Source organism: Kogia breviceps, chromosome 4 (genome assembly GCF_026419965.1).
Source record: "Kogia breviceps isolate mKogBre1 chromosome 4, mKogBre1 haplotype 1, whole genome shotgun sequence".
Lineage (NCBI taxonomy): Eukaryota > Metazoa > Chordata > Mammalia > Artiodactyla > Physeteridae > Kogia > Kogia breviceps.
Window position 1 is genome coordinate 94,866,014 of NC_081313.1, and position 16,413 is coordinate 94,882,426.

The 16,413-nt window shown below is 37.9% G+C and overlaps 1 protein-coding gene across 3 annotated transcripts in view; it reads left to right on the forward strand.

Moving 5' to 3' along the window:
* AP3S1 (adaptor related protein complex 3 subunit sigma 1) overlaps nucleotides 1-6,119 on the forward strand; it is a 70,433-nt gene extending 64,314 nt beyond the window's left edge. For 2 of the 3 annotated variants that reach the window (XM_059061893.2, XM_067031476.1), the window contains one exon: nucleotides 5,402-6,118. Coding sequence is in view for 2 of the 3 variants with exons in the window: in XM_067031476.1 (XP_066887577.1) it covers nucleotides 5,402-5,530 (129 nt within the window). In the remaining variant the exon portion in view is untranslated. Of the gene's footprint in view, nucleotides 1-5,401 lie in introns of all 3 variants that reach the window. The other variant, XM_059061892.2, reaches the window with a different exon arrangement.
* The last annotated feature ends 10,294 nt before the right edge of the window (nucleotides 6,120-16,413 follow it).

Here is a 16,413-nt window from a genome sequence, read left to right on the forward strand (position 1 = left end):
TTGCTTCTGCAGTTTTGACTAACAGGTGAATATTAGAAGTAGCCAACAAAAAGTAAGATCAGAAATCTTCTAAAATAGAAATAAATACTCTAAAACATGGAATTAAATGTATTGACCAAAATAAAATGGATTTTCACTGTAGCAACCTTCTGATATCCAAACATATCATAGTAAGACTCAATAAGGTATTGTAAACACTGAAAATTTTTGCAAAGCATATTGGCAAAAATTGGAAATGTTTTAAATAGACTCCTAGCCCTACAAGACTAAATTTTCTCTTCTAGTTCCTGTGCATTTTTCACACCATAAGTTACCTGTGTGAATTACTCTTTAAACATTTCCATGTAGAGATGGTGATGAACAACTTTTTTGTACAAAACCATTTCAAGAAAATGAAAATGTTCATATACTTCCATTTAAAAATTTCAAAATGAAAATACTTTATTGAGTGCCATGCAGGGAAAAAATGTGTAAACGTAACAAGTTAGATTAATCACTTTAGTAATTAGAAAAATGCCACTGGGAATTTGGCATTGCTTTTTAGACACTAAACTACTACTTTCTGGATGTGTTTAAGAAGCAGCAACATACAGGTAGCTTTACAATTTCTTATCCCGAGTTAGTGGGCTATGTATCATGAAGCTAGGGACACCACTTTTGGACCCTGGATCTGTATTACTTTATCCTGGGAATAGAAAATATGTAATGGTCTCATTTACTCCATTGATCTCAATCACTGCTAGTTTCTATGTTCCAGTCTTTAATTTATGTTAAATTGCTTTTTCTACCAAAGAACCATCAATAACTTAGGTCCATCACTAGAACTAGTAATTTGCTTTTTTTTAAAAAAATCAAGTATCTATTTTCAAAGATAGAGAACAAGAAAAGCGGCCCTAAGATACAGATGTTGGAAAGTCAGTTTGTAAGTTGGTTCTGCCCCTCTACTTTGACATGCACAGTTACTCTCTTATTCAAAATTATGATGAGGACCCTTCAGGTCACTTGTGAGGGTCAAAACTATTTATATTAAATCCATAAATGACATTGGTCTGCTGTATTTATTTCACACAGGTAAATCCTATGCTAGAAATTAAAACTGTAATTTAAGGTTACATAAAATGACTAGTACTGAAAGGTTTAAAAATTTTAAAATATTCTCATTTTGGTAAAAATGTTCATAAAATGCCATAGTTCTTGCTTACTAGAGGACCATCATCAGCATTTCTAATCTGTTTATAATTGCAGTATTAAAATCACTGCCTTTAAAGCAAAGAGCAAGCCTGTCCCCAGTTTAAAAGTTATTCTGCTTTAAATTCAGAAATTAAAATATTGACATTTTCTATTCTGCTCAAATCATGCTTTCAAAATCTGCCATTATTTTGTTAATGATTTTGAGTCTGAAACCATTTAATACTGTGTTTATTAATGTTGATGTTCTTTCACTTTGCTGTTAGGTCAAAATTATGAATGTGCATATAGCAACTTCCAGCAGGATGGGTGGGTAAAGGTTTTAGTATGTACAAATTATTTCAACTACCATCTTATTATGCTATATATCAACCTTGAAAAAATATTTTAAGATGGTAGGATATTTTATGTTTTAGATGAAGTAAATATCTAGGTTCTTTCCTTTTCCCTTGGAGAAAGCTAATTGCTTATTGCATGAGGAAAAGGGAGTCTTCAGATTCTTTGAAATATATTTTAGTAATGCTGCTTTTTCAGTTTTGCTTGCACATATTTTGTTTATTTTTGGGTCTGGCAATTTAAAAACAAAATCAAAAACAAATCATATCCATCCATTACTATCTTTGTGATTCAGGTGCTTGAAATTTCTGAGAGTATGTCTGTATAAGTCTTCTGTTTGGCCTCATTTTGGTATACTTGCAGACTTCATTTTGTTTTCTTTCTCTTAATTCTGTTAATTTATTTAATCTCATGGGAGAGAAAACATGACCATTCTTTTATATACTGTACTTCATTCTTCCATCCTATTCTCATACTCTTAACTGCTTTGGATTCATGTATTTGTTTTTGTTAGTGGAGTTGCTGCAGTTTACCTGCCATGGTGGTGCTCAAGTATAACAACATAGCTGGAAACAAGTTATTTCTCCAGTAGGGTTTCATTCTTTTTATTTCTCCTTTGTGTCAACTGTGTAATCTTAAATCTATAAGAACTATGCTGTACTGTCAGAAGTATCTTATTTTTACATTTTAAATTGTACATACCACTAACAAGTCAGGTAAACTTAATTTCTGTAAATTTTAGTGTTCAAAAAAATTGTGTTTAATAAAAGTTATCTTTTGTTTTGAGTATATCTTACTAAAAAAATCTTAACTAAGATGAAAATTCCTTTATACCTTTGTGTTGACAAACTGATTTCCTAATGGCAGATTACCTCTTTTACATTTTATTCTTTAATAAAAATGTTTCAGACTTCACGTTCATGGAAGTCTGAAACTGAAATGTGTTTTATAGCAATTCTGGTGTTAACTACCTGAGTGACATGAAGTCTTTTTTTTTTTTAAGCCCTGAGTTTTTGTATATAAACATTGACAGCTCATTTAAGCATCTGAGTAGCAATCAACAGTCCTTCTCATATTTTTCTTTACATTTTATATTCTACAGAATCTGATTTCTTAAAATGTTAGTTTAATTAAAACTTAATTGAAGTACACATTACAATTTTTAAATTTACTATCATTTAAATTTGTGACATAACTACACAAAAGTATTGAACATGCTTGAGAAATAATTTGATTCTCTTGATTCATTTGCGTGTTCTGAGTAGTTACCATCCTTTGCATGTCTATGGCTTGCTGCTTATGTTTAGAGAAATTGTAGTTTGTTGACTTAGAAACTTCTTTTGGTTTTACATAATATGAATTTGGCACATGTATGCTATTGAAATCAATTGCTATATTGACTTTATGTATTCTCATTAGCAGCTAACAGTCAACACCATCTGTGGTCACAAAGAAACAACTTAATCTAATGAAATTTAACAGGATGAAGTTTTATTCTTTAGTTTAGCTGCTCATGGTACAGTGTATTATGGAAAAGAAGGCTTCTTGACAATGACATTTAATACTAAAAAAAGTATTTTTACTACTTATAAATGTTAACCATAGCATCCAGTAAAACAGACAGACGGACACACACATACACACCCTACCTTTTCTCTCTTTTTCTCAATAATAAAATCCTCTAATAATTCATGCCTTTTAAAATGTTTATAGTTAAATACCTTGTCATTACTTTTCTATAACCTACTCATAATTAGAACCCTGTATAGAAATTTCAAAGTAGAAATAGTGGCAAATTGATTTTTTTAATTAGAAAAATTATAAAATACTGGAAAAATGATACTTAGTTCCAGGTTATCTGTAAGTTTGTAAAATAATTTTTGTTCCCTTGGCAAACGACATACTTCCTAGCAAAAGGAAGCTCTTTGAATTAGAGTCTTCTCTGATTCTAAACCATTCTAAATTTTGGGAGCTAAACAATGAACTTGAAAAGCTCAAGTTAAAGATCCTTTTGAATATGATTCATGCTACCCTAAATAATATTCATCTATATCTCCAACATCTTTTGGGGGGCAGTTGGAGAGAGGTTGGGGTATAAAAAAAACTGCATTGCTTCAGGTAGGTATAAATGTAGAGGTCAGTCAAATTTTTAGTTATACATCAAAAACAACTACACTCCATTAAATTATAAAAATTGAATTCTCCAACCCTATTCAGTCTTTAATTGGGTATGGAGTTTTTCATGCATATCACCCTTATCATTGCCTGTGTGGATTATATATTATTAAATACTATTTTACTGATTTTTCTATTATTTCCAATTCTAACTTGATAATCCATGGCTTTTATTTCATTGCTTAACAATGTTTGTATCCTTTATTCAGCAAATAGTTTACACTGGCCTATTTTGTATCAGTCAAGATTTTTCTCAGGTAACAGCTTTATTATTATTTTTTTAAAAATTAACAAAAGAGGTAGGATTACATGAGAGAAAAAAACTAAATTACAAAAAGGGACATTAAAACTAATCTTTCTGATTACATGGACACTGTCTTGTATATGTAATCTAAGCAAAGTAGAAGATTTGTTTTTGTTACTTAATTGCTTTTGTGCAAGATAATGTATGACACTGAATTCACATGTGTTTGTTGGCTTTATTACATAACCTGAATAAAAATTGATGAAATCTAATTGGTATATAAATTAAATCATAAAAATATGAAGACTGTTGATGTAGCTATTTGAGAAAAGTGATATATGTGCATTTTTCTTTATTTTTAAGCATATTTTCTCTCAAAATTATTTCACAAATTATAAATTTTCCAACTAAGATGAAAGCCAAATATTGTACACTAATGGTATTGGAAATTTTAGAATTCATTTATTTATATATATCCTACCTTTTGCATTTATGCTGTTCTTTCTCTAAATTTATATATTGTAAACTGAACATATGTTGAATCTGCTTTATATGACAAAATATTTTTAATCATTATATTTTTACTAATTCATTGAAGGGTTGGATTGATCCTCTTCTTGCAGTTTCATTTTTAGGCAGAACCGTTCTCTTTGGATTGAGGCTTCACTTTATTATTTTTTTTAATCTTTATTGAATTTGTTACAATATTGCTTCTGTTTTATGTTTTGGTTTTTTGGCTGCAAGGCATGTGGGATCTTAGCTTCCCGACCAGGGATCAAACCTGCACCCCCTGCATTGGAAGGCAAAGTCTTAACCACTGGACCGCCAGGGAAGTCCTGAGGCTTCACTTTAAAAGCCTGATTTTTTTTTTTTTTTTTATGTCCTAGAAAAGTTTAGAAGAGCCTCTACAATTTTAAAAAATAATTTTTAAAAACTTCATTGTTTTGAAATGTTTTAAGGGTTTAGCCCTAAGAAACTAAATGAACATGATTTATTACTTTCAGTTTTTATTTCACAGCATATATTAATAATAAATGACAGTTGAAAAGCAAAAACCCAAAATCTATCACAGTTGTTGCAAGAGATGTCTAATAAGGAAACTAATGTAAAATATGCTTTATGCTTATATCATAAGTCAGTTAAATCAAAATATAGGTGAAGATCTAGCTTTGTCATTTGAATATCGTGTGTGATGTTTCCGTAGTACAGGTTAATTTGTATTTAAATCTTTACATTGTTATCATTGCATGTATTCACTGTATTTTTTAAGGTGTCAACTGTTTTCTCTTTATAGATTAGTATTTCAAAGTAACCATTCCATACCAATTCAAACTACCATCTGGTCTCTAAGCTTGTTTTATGGAACTCTTTTATCATTGTCCTCCAGTTTTGGTGTTTTTTGATGGGCTACACCTGAGCTGTACATTTTCTTTTTCTTTTATTTGCTTCTGTATACAGGCTGGCTTAGCGGGAGCTCCAGCCCGTGCTGTATCAGCTGTAAAGAATATGAATCTTCCTGAGATCCCAAGAAATATTAACATTGGTGACATCAGTATAAAAGTGCCAAACCTGCCCTCTTTTAAATAAAAAATTTAAAAGGCCACTCCCAGGTAAAATCCGGGGGGAAAGTCATCTAAGTTTACCATGCAGTTGTTTACCAAAAATAGAGGAGGAGAGTCTTAACTTTTGCTCTTGGATTTAAGTCAAGGTACTGTATAGAAGTTATGTAAAATCAGTATGGAAGTTCATTGTTGCTTTTCTTGCTCAGTGGTTTTGAAGAAGTTGAGTAGTTACAGTGTGATTTTTTTCTTTATTTTCTAAACTGCATTCCTATGGCCACCTAAGGCATGCCTCTATGTATTGGCTACTACAGTATTTTGAAAAGTGTTTGGGACATTTCTTTAAATTATGTATAACCCAAAATGTTGGTGTTTTATATGGATCACAAATACAGCATTCCTTAATTCTTTCTGTTATTTGTCAGAATTGTTATTTAAAGAACGAAGTATGTATTGCATGAAAACAGTATGACCCTTTTCCTCTTAGTTTAAATAAACTCCAAGGTAACTGGACTTCTAAAGCACCGTTCTGTTTGCCTGGTATCTACTTTAGCAATAATTTTTTTTACGACCCTCTGACTCAACGAAGTAAATAAAAGTATATTTTATCACTGTTAAGCAGCTGTTAATGTTGATTTATTTAAGTTATACTTATATTTTTAATATTCAGAACCTCATTATTCTAAAACTCAATTATTTCACAAGTGAAGAGTAGTGTATCTCATAGTATATTCTGTAGGATGAGATCTGGAGTGGGAGATGACAAATCTTTTTCTAAAATCCATATTGAGAAATTGCAAAATCCGTTTTATACACATAGGTTTAAGTCTTGCATCTGATCCCTTCTTACTGAGATGATGAAAAATAATTTCATAGCAAATACTTAGTTGCCTTTGAACACAAAACCCTTTGGGGCCCCACTTGTTTTATCCCAAAGTCAAAACTTTCTTAAGTCCTAATACTCTCATATTCTGGTTTCTCATAATTTGCCCACATTGTTTTATTTAATCTTATCTTGGGATCCATGAGTGGGATTCTTCTTCCAGTTAGACTAAGGTTTTCCTTCTAGTTCTAGTCCTCCCTCCCCAAATATTATTTTTTGAAACATTTCCTTAGAGGTGTGGCATGTATGAATTTTAACTCCAAGCGCTGGAGTGTAAGAAAAGTCACTGTTTTTTCTAAATAAAATTAATCTGACTCTAATCCCCATCCTACTGAGGCAACAGGAAACTCAGTCTGTGATTATTGGGATTTCCATTAGTTCAGAGATGTATAAAAGTCCTAAAGGAAGGTTATGCAAAGCAGAACATGCAGGGAGGTCCCTGGTCTTCAGTCATTTGAATGTACCAGGTGAACAAGTCCCTGTCCTCATGGACATATATGCAGTATCACACTTTTCTCTTTTCCCTTTTTTTTGGGGGGTGGGGGTGGATTATGGAAAGATTTAAGTTTTGATTTGGTTAGAACGTACCAAAATTAGGGCAGCTTCTGCGCCAGATCATACTTTAACCTCAAGAAATAGTCAAAAGAGTTTCATCTTTTACTATATTCTAGTATGATAAAGAAAACCCAGTCATGTGCAAATGACAGAAGTGGGCAAGTCAAAGAAAACTAAATCTCAGTGACCACTAAATATGTAGAGATGCTTAATCTCACTCATAGCCAGGGAATGCAAGTTTAAAGGACAATTAGATTTTATTTTCACCTGTCATATTAGCAAAAATTAGAAGAGGTGACAGTATCCAGTGTTGGAGAGGATGTGAGGAATGAGAACTGTCATACATTGCTCGTGGGAATGTAATTTACTGTAACTTAAAAAAAAAAAAAAAAGAATATGCCAAGTTCTGTGAAAATTTTTAAAAATCAGAAATACACATATCATTCATACCCTGTGACTCACTTTGGGGACTCTTTATTCTCTTAGCATTCCTGGATATCTTTCTATACAAAGGTAATTATTTCATCAACTTTTTAAAGCAAAATAACAATAAACTGGAGATATCTTAAATGCCCACCAGTAAGGAAGTGGTTGAATAAATTATTGTAACTACCACACTAGTTGTAATAGCAAAAGACTGGAATGACCCAAATGTCCATTAGAAGGAGATTGGTTGAAAAGCTGGATTACATCCACATTATGGAGTCCTTTGAAGCTATCAAAATGAAAAATATCTCCCTATATTGCTGAAAATTGATCCCTAGAATATAATGTTAGGTGAAAAAAAATCAAGATGGAAAAAAGTATATTGATGGTGTGTGTATTAGGGTTCTCCAGCACCAGTAGTGTGTGTGTGTGTGTGTGTGTGTGTGTGTGTGTGTGTGTGTGTGTGTGTGTGTGTGTGTCATGTTTAACTCACTAGACTGAGTAAAGCAGATTGCCCTTAATGTGGGCCTTGTCCAATCAGTTGAAGGCCTGCATAGAATAAAAGGGCTGACCCTCATCCAAGTAAGAAAGAATTCCTCCTGCCTGACTGCCTTCCAACTGGGATGTTGGCTTTTTCCTGCCTTCAGTCTTGAACTGAAACATGGGTTCAGTTCATCCTGTGTATCAAGCCTGCCAGCCTTCAGACTGGAACTATACCATCAGCTCTCCTGGTTTTCCAGCCTTCAGATTTGGACTGGAACTCCATCTTAGGCTCTGTGGGTCTCCAGCTTGTCAACTCACCCTGCAGACCTTGAGACTTATAAGCTTCCAGAATCACATGGGCACATTCCTTGTAATAAATCTTTTTAAATAAAATCATCATGTTGGTGATTTTGTTTAAATAAGAGATTTATTATAAAACTCAAAGTCTGAAGGCAGGAAAGTGCCGATGTCCTAGCTTGAAGGCAGTCAGGCAGGAGGAATTTCTCATACTTGAAAAGAGGTCAGCCTTTTAATTCTATTCATCCCTTCAACTGATTGTGTGAGGCCCATCCACATTAGGGAGGGCAATCTGCCTACTCAGTTTACTGATTTAAATGTTACTCTCAACCAAAAACACCCTCACAGAAACACCCAGAATGTTTGACCAAATATCTGGGTACCCACATGCCCCAGTCAAGTTGACACACAAAATTAACCATCACAGTATGCTACCAGTTATCTAAGAAAAAGGGAGAGTGAGTGGTGTATGTGTTGTGTGTACTTCTAAATGAAAGCATAAGCCATATATGTTTACACACATACATACACATATATACAACATATATATTATATATATAGTGAGAAGGAGGAAACGGCAGAAGTGTGGGGATAGAAGCTAGACTTCTTGGAATGTACCTTGTTTTGAAACCCTGTAAATATTTTAAGTAATTAGTAATCAAACTTACATTTTAAAAAAGTAACCCCTAAAAATTAAAAGCAAAGCAGATAAATTGAACTATGTGATGAGTTGGTGGCATAATCACCCAAAGGGGAACTGCTTCACATGACTTTAAAACTCTTGACTATATACCACTAAAGACTAAAAGACCTTCCCTGCCCACCCCCAAATTAAATTACTTTCTGTAATCCTGGTGTTGGTGATATTTTAAAATTCCGAGGCTGTGCATGTGGACTCTGGGGTAAAGCAGAGGAGAAGGTGCCTCGGTGCCTGCAGTGGATGCTCTGGCATGCATCCTTTAGGACTGAAGCACTCATTTCCTCAGCTGCTGGCAGTGTTGGTGGCTAAGAGCACTCAGCTGAGTTGCTGAGGATTGCCACCAGCTGAAGGGAGCTACTTCACCTGAAGTTACGACTCCTCTCCAAAGACATCCTACATCCAAGTTATAAAAGCCCAGCCCACTCTGCTAAGGCAGGACAACTCGGAAAGGCCATCCCAGCTCCAGTGCTACCCATGGGATTAGCTACGGTCTTTGTCTTAACTGCATTGCAGTGTAACTCCTCCCTCTGCCTCATCCTACTTCCTTTAGATTTCAGGCTTTGATCCCAAAGGCATATCACAGTGATTAGCTTGCATCCAAATCACTATCTCAGTCTGGTTTTCAGGGAAGCCCATCTAAGACAGCTAGAGCCAAGAATGGTCTGAGGAAGCAGATTCCAAAATGAGATTTTGGAGTTGGACCACCCACTGGCAGGCTGGCAACAGAAGACCATGTTACTGGTGGCAGGTGGAGCATGGTTCACCACTAGCATGCCATAGCAGGGTAATTATTGAAACTTTCACTTATGGTGAACTGGGAATGCCTTGGTAGGGACAGTGTCTTAGGCATTTGAGAAATATAAGAGAACTAGTAATTATGAAGAGTATGGAATTGGATGGCTGTCCTTGCAGGCATTCATTCCATTAGAGAAATGCTGAGGGTGATTAATTACCAATTAAAGGCTATGTATGAAGACCAGAAGGGCTTCTTAACGTATAAAAAGACTTTCATCTCTTGCAGCTGGAGGACAGAAAAAGCTGAGGATCAGGCCCAGGCCTTAACTGTAAAATTGGCAAAGTTCAAGAGAAGATTGGATTCCAGCCTCATCATGTCTGCTAAGCCAAGGTCAGGGACAAAAATCTTGGATACGGACCTGTAGACGTAGCCCACTTCTTCCCGTTAAGCCACCACTCACTCCCTTCCTCCTCCTTGCTTGGAGAGGATGCAGAAGCTTCTGCCTTGCAGGTTAACATGCACCCTCCTCAGGATTTCCCTCACCTGCTCTGATCACCAAGCCAACCAGGTCAAGACACAACATAATTGGGCCAGGGAAGTGCTAGGGCTGCCAAAGTTGTTGCAGAACCTTGCCAAAATAAACCTGGAAGAGCCAAGAGAATATATTTGGGCCTGGATCCTGAGGGTTCTGGCTTAGGGGGGAAGGAACATAAAGCTGGATGAGGGAGAGTGTTTTATATGTAAGCTCTCCAATGATAGAACATTTAACACTCTGGCAGGAACCTGAGGAGACAGTGCTGATACACTGCTAGGGTAGTTCTTGGAAGCTTGGAGAAAGACTGAGCCACTACACTTGGCCCAGCTAAGTGATGTATAACAGAACATCCAAGCAGACAAGGGGAAGAAGAGATTACGAACCTTAGAGAAGTGTGTGGGCTAAAGTGAATATACTGTGTAAGGCAAGACAGCCTGGAAGTTCCTCCATTTACCAAAGCAATAAGGAATATGTCACCGTTTATAGGGACGCCGGCATCATTTAGAAACTCGGTAGTGGCTGTCTTCTGAAGGCCAGGACTTACAGTAGGAAATGCTGCCGCAGAGCTGGGTGCCCTGATAACCGTGGGGATGATGAGATCGTGAAATAATAGATGCCAGGTTGTGGCACTTAACCAGGAGGTGCATAGTGGGTTAATTATCTTAATGAACTGCAGGGTCAGAGTGGCAACCAAAGATCCTGATCCACAGAGAGCTATAGAGATGGTTAATGGAACGAAGCTTCGGTAGGTACAAGGTAGATGGTCAGCCAGTAAGGGCATTGCCCAATGTAGATAATCTAAAGAACTAAAAAATGGATTATCAGGAGGTTGAGAGCAGCCACCACAATAAAGTCATTACTTTTGTTCCAGTTTCTGGTCTTGAGCCAGTTCTCAGACCCAGAACTCATTGATTGACAGAAGGACCAAGTCTCCAGGAGGAAGGACCCTGCACACCATGGCAAGTGCATGATATTAATGATTTTTCAACTACTTCCTTAAAGGGACTTATTTATTTGGATAACCATACACTGGGAAATGGAAAATACCCAATGTTTTGAGGATTTGGGGGCACAGTTTCCAAGCTGACACTGATTACTAGGGACTAAATATCATCATTTGGTCCCTGCCCCCATTACAGTGGGAGCACGTGAGGGCTAGGTAATAAATTTAGTCCTGGCCCAGGTATAGCTCATAGTGAGTCTGCCAGGTCTACAGATCCACTTATTGGTCATTTTTCCCCATCCCCGAATATAACTGGCATGGACAGTTATCTGTGGCATAAGAGCTATTGTAGAAAGAAAGACTTAAGTGGAAGCTTTGCAATTTCCCCCATACAGCCAAGATAGGAAATAAATAATGATATTGTGTCTTGGGGAGGAGAGAGATTAGTATGACACTTAAAGACCTAAAAGATTTTAAAATGGTGGCCTCCATCACATACCCATTTATTGACCAGCTCCCTACAGGTGGATCCTGGAGGATGACAGTGGACTCTGCAAACTGGACCAAGTTGCAGCTCTAATTGTAGGTGTTGTACCAGATGTGGTATCTTTGTTAGAGAAGATTAACAAGGCCTCAGATAGATGGTATATGGCCATTGATCTGGTAAATGCCTTCTTTTCCATCCCTGTTAGGTGGGAGGACCAGAAAGGTCACATTATGGATACACAACAGTGTACTATGGATATTAACTCGCCCTCAGAACATAACATAGAAAGGATCTGGGTCATCTGGATATACTATCACATTGGTCCACATTTTGATAACATTGTGTTACTTGAACTGGATGAACAAGGAGTTGCAAGCACATCAAAGACTTTGGTAAGATACATGCCCCCCCATGGGTGGAAGATAAGCCCTGTGAAGATTCAGGGTCCTACCACATCAGTGAAGTTTTTAGGGATCCGATGATCTAGGATATGCCAACCTATCCCTTTCAAAGTAAAAAACAAAGTATTGTATTTCACAGCTCCCCCACTCAGAAGCAAACACAGAGGTTGGTGGGACTCTTCAGGTTCTGGAGGCAGCATATTTTATACTGGGAACACTATTCCAGCCCATTCATACGAACAGCTTCTAGATTTGAGTGAGACCCAGAACAGGAAAGGGATCTGCAGCAGGTCCAGCTTGCAATGTAAGTGTCCCTCCCTCTTGAACCATACTCCCTGACAGACCCAATGATATCAGAGCTGTTAGTTATGGCAAAAGATGCCATGTGCTGCTTATGGCATGCCCCAGTTGAACAATTACAACATAAACCCCATTGCAGTCAGACAATGCCACCTGTAGTGGAAAATTACACGTAATTTGAAAAACAGTTACGTGGGTACTCCTGGGCCCTGGTTGAGACAAGCATCTGATCATAGAAGTGATCATACATCCAGAACTGAGCTGAGATCTCTCAAAGTCACAAAATCATAAGGTTTGGCAGAACTAGCAACAATCTGTAGTAAGAGGCAAGTGATACATGCACATGGGAAAGAATGGAGCCAGAGGGCGTAAATAAGCTTCACAAGTCCTGATCCCAATTTCATCCTCCACTGTTGACCACCGCCTCTTCTTCAGCTCCAGGGAAAGATAATAGTGTGGAGAAATCCAGTGGGCAGAACTTCGGGTTATATATGTGGGCATCCACTCTGTGTGAAGATAAAAGTGGCCCAAGAGCTCACAGGCAATACCTAATGACTTGGTTGGTTAGCCAAAGTCTTGGAAGGAGAAAGTTTGGAAGATCAAGGACAAGGTTTGGGGAAGAGGCATGTGGATAAACCTATATAGGAATAAGCATGAAAATATGAAGATTTTTGAATCATGTGTTACTTATAGAAATCATCTGAAGAGACACTATACTGCCAAATAGAATGACTCAGCACGGTATTATTGTGTTTCTGTTATTGGCCTCAGTGTTGACACAATGGGAGCTGGAATGGAGTATCCAGGGATTGAGGGCTACATGTGGGCCCAGCAGCATGAACTCCTACTCATCAAGGCTGATTTAGCTACTGCTTGTGTCAAATGTCCTAACTACCAGTAACAGAGACCAATGCTGAGCCCCTGATACAGCACCTTCCCTTGAGGAGACCAAGCAGCCACTTGGTGGCAAGTATTTAATTTGGGGCCCCTTCCATTTTAGAAAGGGGAGTGAATTAATCCTGATAGAATTGACACATATTCTGGATATGAGCTTTTGTTTCTTGGCTGCATGACCTCAACCAACATCACTATGGAAGGATTTACAAAGGGTTTGATCAACCTACATGGGAGCCCACATAGCGTCACAAAGGACCAAGGAATCTACCTTCCAGTAAAGGAAGTGCTGCAATGAATGCAGAACCATGAGATGAACTGACCTTGTTATATGCTGCCCAACTGAAGCTGCTGGACTGATAGGGCAAGTAATGGTCCTTTAAAAAGGCATATCTGAGGCACTAGGTGCCTACATTGAAAACCGTTATATGGTGCTCTGTTCCCAACAAGTAGACCACAGCGGTCCAGGCACCAAGGGGTAGAAGTAGGAGTGGCTCGACTTACACCACTCCCAGTGACCCACCAGGGGAATTTGTGTCACAAACTCTAGGATCTATGGTACAGAGGTCTTGGATCCCAAAAATGCTTCCTCCAGGGGTGCAATAAGAGTTGTATTCACCTTTAATCTACAGCAGCCCTCCATTCATTTCAGGATGCTCATATCAAAAGATCTTGCTGGCAAGGAAAAGAGTCCTCATCCTCCATTCCTCCATAGCTTATTGAAGTCTGACCCAAAAAAGTGTCTTTCAGAGCACCAAAAATAATAGCTATCGTGACTCGTGTAGTGAAAATCACAGCTATTTGGGAGATAGGTTTCATTAGGACTCTGTTGCTGGTGTTGCAGCTGCTGACAGCACAGCTCACTCAGTGTGACTCCAAAACCAGATGTTAAAATATATATATATATTGTGGTGGAGAGGGAGAGAGAGATCAAACTGAAGAGTAACCAGTTATTGCAGGTGAAGAAGAGGTGTGGTTACTACCTATGTAGGATCACAGAAATTGGAGAACATAATTTCTATGTCAGAATTATCTTTTGTAATAGATCGATACCTAAGAATTGATAGGGAGTGACGTCAGCATCACAGCAACGTTAGATGTTGCTGTTTTCTCTCCCCGCTTTTTAGCAATTAATTAGACATCTCTCCATGAGCAAAAGTGCCTCGTGGGGAGCTGTGGGACCTACCACCCTACGCCAAGGGACCTGGGAGGTCTTTCACCTACCTGTGCTTCCAAAAATAGACAAACAGACATGATAAGGGCTGCAGACCCAATGGAGTCAGCGAGACTGCCCCACCCCTGCTCAATCCAGTAGGAGAAAAACCCGGAGAGTACCGGCCTATTCAGATACCCAGGAACAAGAGGATTTTGTACAAGTCCAGCCTGCCTGAGGGGAGATACCAGTACACCATTAAGACGGGAAGGATAAGAGTTTGTACACAGTGGAGAGGAAGGGACTCTCCCAGAGCCCCCTTCCCCATGCATGGCAATGCCTACATAGGGCTAAGCTGTCAAGTACTGGTGGCCTCTCCTGTGGAGGAGGTGAAAAGCTGTGAGTGAGTGCCCAGCTACCCCAGTTTTGTGGGTTACAGCCGGAGAAACCCATTTCTCTCCAGCAGCACCCAGAGTACTGAGGTGGGACCTCCATGACTGGGGAGAGGAGAATAAAGGGAAGGAAGCAGATAAGAATATCAAAAGGCATTACGGAGGTTCGTGCTGACTACTTAAGCACTTCAGCAGGAAGTCACCCTCAAGCTTTTGGGATTATCCCACTGGAAAATCCTACCACTGGGTCCATGGGCACCCCCATCACCTGGAGTGCTAAACCCACACTCCTACCCATGTCCCTCCTCCCCCCGCCATTCTGTGGATGGATCCTTATGGGTACTCCAGAGTACAGAGTGAGAGAGCAGGTCCAGTAATCAGAGTGCTCCTAGAAAAATGGACCAGGGAGAAACTACAAACTAGATCTGTAGTGCCACCTTCTGCAAGACATAAGAGGTTTCCAGCAGTCAGCCTGGTGAGTTATAAGAGTAAGAAAAGATGTAAAATCTTAAGGATTCTGCCACCTCAAGAGGGAACAGGAGAGTGGAGCAAGTCTACCCTCAAAAGTTGAGGAAACCCCAGATATAGAAGCACCAGTGATCACTGCCCCATCTGAAGGCAACCAATAAAGATTTAAGGAGTTGTCTTCTACTTCAGATGGAAAAACAGCAACACAAAAATATAAGGAACCTGAAAGCCCAAGAAAATATTTCACCCCTAAAATGAATAATTCTCCAACAACTGAGCTCACAGCTACAGAAAACTGTGATCTAGCTGATAAAGAATTCAGAATAGCTGAAGAAATTCAGTGAACTACAAGAAAACTCAGATAGTTCAATGATATTAGGGGGAAAGTACATGAACAAACAAAATGAGATTTTGACCAAAGAGACGGAAATCATAAAAAACAGCCAAACAAATTCTGGAGCAGGAGAGTGAATGAAAAAATTACAATAAAGAGCATGTGTAGCAGACTAGATGGAAAATAGAATTAGTGACTTAGAAGGTAGGAACTTAGAAACAACATGGAAGTGAACAAAGAAAAATAATAAAAAAGAGCAAAGAAAGCCTGAATGATCTATGGAACTCAATCAAAAGGGCAAATATTAGAATAGTAAGTGTTTCAGAAGGAGAAGAGATAGAGAAGGGGACAGAGTTTATTTAAAGAAGTAATAGCTGGAAACTTCCCAAATGTGGGGAACGACTTGGACATCCATGTTCATAAAGCTAGTAGATCACCAATTTACAAATGTAGGCATAAACAGAAGGAAAAAAGAAACAGTGGAAATACAAAACAACCAGAAAGCAATCAATAGGATGGCAATAGTAAGTCTTTACATATCTTTAATTACTCTAAGTGTAAATGAATTGAATTCACCAAGCAAAAGACACAGAGTGGCTGAATGGATAAAAACACAAGACCCAACTTTATGCTGCCTACAGGAGACTCACTTCAGCTTTCTGGACACACATAGGCTCAAAGTAAAGGGATGGAAGAAGATACATGGAGAAACCCAAAAGAAGAGTAGCCATAGTTATATCAGACAAAGCAGACTTTAAGCCAAAAACTGTAACAAGAGACAGGGTCATTATATAATGATAAAGGTGTCAATACATCAAGATATAGCAGTCATACCAAACATTGGAGCATCTAGATATATTAACCAAATACTAAAAGGTCTGAAGGGAGAAAGAGACAACAAATGCAAAATAGATGTCAATACCC